At 42.4% G+C, this 5,815-nt stretch overlaps 1 protein-coding gene across 1 annotated transcript; it reads left to right on the forward strand. All coding sequences in view use genetic code 11, as the record gives it.

Annotated features, from left to right (window-relative positions):
- Window positions 1–280: 280 nt before the first annotated feature.
- On the forward strand, window positions 281–3,347 carry EGR_09885 (hypothetical protein; the record flags this gene model as incomplete). The annotated part of the gene is made up of 2 exons (XM_024499134.1): window positions 281–389; window positions 3,175–3,347. 2 exons carry the CDS (start codon window positions 281–283, stop codon window positions 3,345–3,347), a joined length of 282 nt encoding a protein of 93 aa, XP_024346448.1.
- Window positions 3,348–5,815: the final 2,468 nt, after the last annotated feature.

Genomic DNA, 5,815 nt, shown 5'->3' on the forward strand with positions numbered 1-5,815 from the left:
CTGTGTTCTTCTTGATAATGCGATCCATTCATTGTTGTTGTTGTTCCCTGTTATCTGGATTTTACGTGTGTTGACTGACCATCACCCCAATGTTCGGAAGATTTGTCGACATAATTTATTTGTTGTAAGAATATTGTATATTCAAAGCCCGAGGCTGCGCATCCGACCCAGATACTTTATTGGGCAGCATCGCTGGGTCTTCTTGGAAGATGTAATAGCAAAAACCATTGCGAAATGAATAAAAGAAGAGTGGGAAGGTTTCAGATGTGGTCATAGGGGTATGTCGTGCAAGATCTTCGGTCCTTCCTCTGCTTTGGTAGTAACGAACATGTTTGGACTCCAAATATCGATGGAGGTGGTGTTCGTGGAGAAGCATATTGGTGAAACGGGTAAATCTAGGGGGTATTTGAAATAAAGGAAATTCCAGTTCATAATATTCGGAATTACCTGACCCTTTTCAAATACACGAGATATTTATGAGGTCAAAACAAATGGAAATTTGAGCATTTTATGTTGAAGACCCCACTTAGTCAAGTTCGTTCACTTTGAACTTGTCGCGTTGTCAGTGGTGGCACCGACCACCGACTGTTTACATCAGTCTAGCGATAGACCATTCCCTACTCCCAGTCCACCTTTCAAAACTTATTTAAGCTAAATTCGTTTGAAGCAACCTGAAACACTCCATTAAGCCTTATCTGGTGTCCTCCAAAACGAGTTCAATTCGGTTTCTCTTTGTGGTGTGGATGACGAATTAGTGAATGATGGATGCATTACATTCAGAAAATCCTTTTGGTCTTGGCATTCTTGAGGAATGGCGTGTAGATATGGACTCACTGAGGGAACTCGGGATGAATGTGTAAAGAACAGTCTGCAGCCATTAAATGCAGGTGAGTCTGAAACACATTGATAACAAATGGGAAGGTGGAGGGACAGGGAAGTAGAACTAGGGAAATAGATCCCACTCACATGACGTACATCAAAATCACAACAATGGGACTCAGCAGATTGCTTATCAGTAGGGCGAACGAGCATATCATTTGTTGTGTTCAATAGGTCAATTCACCACTCACCACCCACCACCCACCACATTTCATTCCACTTCAGCACACCTGATCCAGCCTGATTCAAGCGGACTAACCCCATCTCAACCTGCCCCATACAATCCCATCTCACACTGCACCACTCTTCCACAATTAGCATCACTTCATTCTCATGAGACAACGTTGTTTCTCATACACAATTTTCCTCTTTTAGGTGAGTCTTGGTGATTAAATTGTTTTTACACTGACGCATTCCACTATTCTGCATTTTTCGAAATTGGGGTAACAACTCCATAATGTTCTCTATCTCTAGATACCATTAGGGCAGTACTTCAGTTCTCGGACACTACCTGTCAAATTATTTCCTCACTTCAACCCACCAAGTCAAACTGCCCATTAGCACTATTCCACACTGAATAGCTGTGACAGAATAAATGGTTATTCATTTGACCTGTTTCAGGGTGCGAATTTGCCATTCGAATTGGAGGGAAGGGCGAAGGAGATCAGCCTACTGGTGAAGTCACAGAATTGCCAAATATCTACAGCAGCCCAGAAAACCCACCATTCCACAAATGTGCCTTTTTCTCCTCGGACGGCATAATAAACGGAGGATGGAGACGATTGGGGTAGCGTTTAGTATCCTCCACTAGCAGTCCACCAATTTGGGTGGTAAAAGTTGGAGTCTGGCCGTCTTATATTTCAATAATGTACAGGATCATTACATTCGAACCAAGTCAGTTTGTAAATCTCGGAAGATTTCTTCTGTTTTCTACTTGCTCGTCAATTACATTTATGTATGCATTCATAGCAGTCCTCAGCCAACACCTGACCCCGATAGCCGCTTTGAGGTGGAGTGTTTCAGCAGGAGAGATAAATCAACTTGAGCGTCAGCGAATGGATGGGTGTTTCACAAACTTGTTGAATGCTTACAGGAATGACAACAGAGGCCATGCTACTCCAAAATGCATACCCGTCTTTGTCATTCTGCTGCGTGGTTAAGGCTACTGTCGCTGCAACCCAATGTACAGTGATCGTATTCCTCTTTACACATTCGTATGACTCAAACAACTGTTGTATTAGATCATGATGTCAAAGGTTATCCATCTCATTCAACAAGGTATAAGAAGATTAATGAGGGTGCATTTCCCCTTGCTACCTACCACAGTAACAAGTTTCTTATGCTTTGCATTTATTGTAATTCGTCTTCTATTGCGGCAGTAATAATGGAACAGGCATAGTAATGGGTTTCAGATTTCCTTTTGGTTCATCATATAGAATGTTAGACTTTATGATTCCTTCCGGATTTGCGAGAGCCCCAATGGTTAAGCCCAGCGTCATGTGTAAAGTGGTGATCCATTCGACACCCGTGCTTATGCACAGTGAAAGTGAGGATGGATAACGCCTAAATGCTTGTCAGTAGCTTGATTTCATTGACAGCTGATAACTCGCGTAGAACTGAGGAAGAGCATGACAAATAGCTGTGCAATGTCAAATTAGCTTTGCCATATACGTGCATGAACACAAATCTGATCCCGTTGAGAATACATTTGGGTTGATCCATGAAAAGTAAGGGCTCCAACACGAAAGTCCTTATTGCCGAAAAGTGTGCGTAAGCTGGGGCGTTGAGGTAGGTGGATAGGCATCTGCTGCTTGACTGCTGGGGACACAGCGGTCCAATTCTCGCGAGTTTAAAAGTATTTTGATTGGCCTCGACTTCTCAATAGTTGATGGGGCATTTAAAGTCCATTTGTGAGTAATATTGTCCAATCAGGGGGAGTGAGTGGCAGCGAGGGCATTAAAAGGCTTTTCAGCGCACGGAGGTTAGATGTACTTTACAGTGAGAAGTGTGTGATGGGAATCGATGGGATGAGAGGGGATGGGATGGTGCGGGGTGTAGTGGCTTGGGTTGGATGTACTGAAGTGGATTAGGTTGTGGTAGGTGGTGAGTGATGAGCTGACTACTCGGAGATAACCACTGATGTGTTTATTCGACTCACTAACAGCACTACACGTAAGATAGTCGGTCAGTCAGTTGATAAGTTAACATACCACTTTAATGTTGTGTTTTCGATGGACGACATGTGGGCAGCATCCATTTCCCCATCTTTCCCTCCACGTCTCTCCTACTTCTCAGTTGTTATCGGTGTAAGTGTAGCGTTGCAGCATCACACGCATTCAATGACTGAGGACCGTTCTTCACGCGTTAATGTTGCGTACCTTCAAGGCGTCCAAATGGACAAGAAACCATTCGCCACTACCAAGACTGGAGGAACATTTGTAGCTTGCAAGTCGCATTTGGATGCCTGAGGTTCCGAACATGAAATTAGTAGATGAAGTACTGGGCGGCTGCAAGCCCTGCTTGAAAATTACGCCCCACAGAGCAAAATTATAACCTTCCGTGTGTGAATTGCCGACGAGTTATGTCAAGATAGTGCATTCAAACCTACGCTGAAAACCGCAAGCTATTTTTGCTTGTCATAGGACATTCATTTAAATGACACAGGAGAAGAGCAGAGAGATGTCTTTACAGCAAATGTTGCCTCATGATAATCGGATGTTTTCAGGTTGCTTTTATACTTCATCAGTAGTATAAGAAATTCTGGATAAAGGAATAAGTCTGTCTAACAAATACGAGACCCACCCGGAGGAAAAGACACCACTAATACTTTTCTATTAATTTAAACTTGGGAATGCTCTGCGCAAAGTGTGGTGTAGTGTGACGACCATTTGGACGCAGTCAAGACGAAGGGTGATGTGGATAGCTCAGCAATCCTTTCGCTACGCTAGAAACTGGCTCTCAAGTTCAATGCTAGTGGGAAAAATGCCATGAGTGTGCGATTCCAGGTCTTCTATAAGTTTGTATAAGGCGAATGTGATGTCTTCTCTTCATCTAACCTGCTAAAATTACTCTTCTCTGATTTAAAAGTTCTTTTATAATTTCTGACCTCTGCTTAATCCTACTTGAGAGAATTCCCAAATGAATGTAACAGCAGAAAGCGGAAATGCTATGAAGGAAATGAGAAAGGTTTGGCCTCACACCTGGTAGCCAGTGAACCCCATTCTTTGCATTTTTGATGATCGGAGTTTTCAAGTGGATAATCCACATTCTAGATCTGTGTGCGTCTACCACTACGAACACTTTTGAATTCGAGGGAGTTTTACACAGTCCAGGCTACCCCTCTACCTTCCAAAGTGGCATGCAATGTGACTAGAAACTTGGTGTATGCTAGCTAACACAAGGAATCATGATTCATTTCACAGAATCATCCATGGAATGGCTTGTTTAAAGGCTAATATGCATCTCAAGAGACGTTTTTCCTTCATTGCAGTCCTTTAGTTGGGAGGGCTTTTGATGATTAGTTTTGTCACAAAATCATCGTCTTAGGGACCTGATTGATCACCACAGTCGTCAGGTGTCAAATGTCACTTATATGTGATGCCTCATTCAGGTGGTAAATCACGATCCATATTTGTTGACCTCCAAAGATCAAATGACCAACTGGAGTCCCAACTTAACTGTTCACACAATCATCTGCTTTAGAATGCAAAAATGCAGTGCTTCGAATAAAAGCAGGAGAGTCAGTTTAATCTGTGGCCTTAATTTGGGGTTTCGCCTACGCCATCCCCCTGGTTCTTTACTAACCACACTTCAGTCACAGTAAGGTACGACTTTACCTTCCACTACCGAGTTGTTAATGCATTTGTCTGCTACGGGATCAGAATGTTTAGATATTGCATTGGCATACTTTTGCAGAATTGTCACATCTGTCAAAATCTACCTTCACGTTATTATCCGCCTATTTATCACCCCTCGAATTATGTGGTGAAGGAAATCTTTTACAAGTGAGAGTCGTTAATTACTTGCATACCATATTCAATCAACTAGCATAAGAAAGCAAGACCCAAGTGAAGATGGACATTTGTCTAGTGAGTTGCCTAGCCAATGCGGATGTAAGAGCAACGTATGTCTATCTGTTGAGTCAAAGGAAATAGGAGGATGTAACCAGGTTATAGCCACCAAACTTTTGGTGAGAAAAGGGCAATGGTAATCAGCCTCAGCATCCTAAATTTTAACTAGTTTGCAGGAGAAGTGGAACCTGTAGCATCCAATTAGAGCGTTGTCTCCTTTGTTGATTGAAAAGGGCAAAAACAAACAAAACAGCTCTGGTGATACCTTTATGGGATTTACCTTTTACGTTGGCTCTCTGACCCAAGTTATTACATCCCTGTCCTATTAACATTTACCAGTCCAGCAGAACAAGTGCTGTGGTGTACGAAGTAGTTTAATTACCTGATATAGGGTAGCATGGTGGACCCCATGATCAGGCTGTACAAAAGACTCAGCAGTGTGGGACGTAGTGGCTGCCCAGTTTTGATGCATTGCGTTTTGAACGTCCCCAGTGCTTTTACTAACGCAATCTCTAGGGCAAAGTCAACCACCTCATCCACCATGTTGTTTTGTTGTTCAAGTACGACAGCACCTGCCGTCACTTCGTTTTGATCAACTCAATTACCGTTTATGAATTAATAATAAAATCATCCTCAGACTGGAAAAAAAATGCGTTAGCTAATCAGTTCCTAATTTTTGATAAAGTAAACCTACCTACCTTTTTTGATGCATACAGAAGTACTGGTGACAAACACCGACTAATTACCTTCAAGTACTTTGCCCCTTTTTACTCACTTCTGGTAAATTAATCTTTAGGCATGCTCACAACAGAGAACGCAGACGGTGCCAAAGACTTCCAACTTGTCTGTTCCAAATTACTACCTAT

This window comes from Echinococcus granulosus (genome assembly GCF_000524195.1).
Source record: "Echinococcus granulosus chromosome Unknown EG_S00173, whole genome shotgun sequence".
Classification (NCBI taxonomy): Eukaryota; Metazoa; Platyhelminthes; class Cestoda; order Cyclophyllidea; family Taeniidae; genus Echinococcus; species Echinococcus granulosus.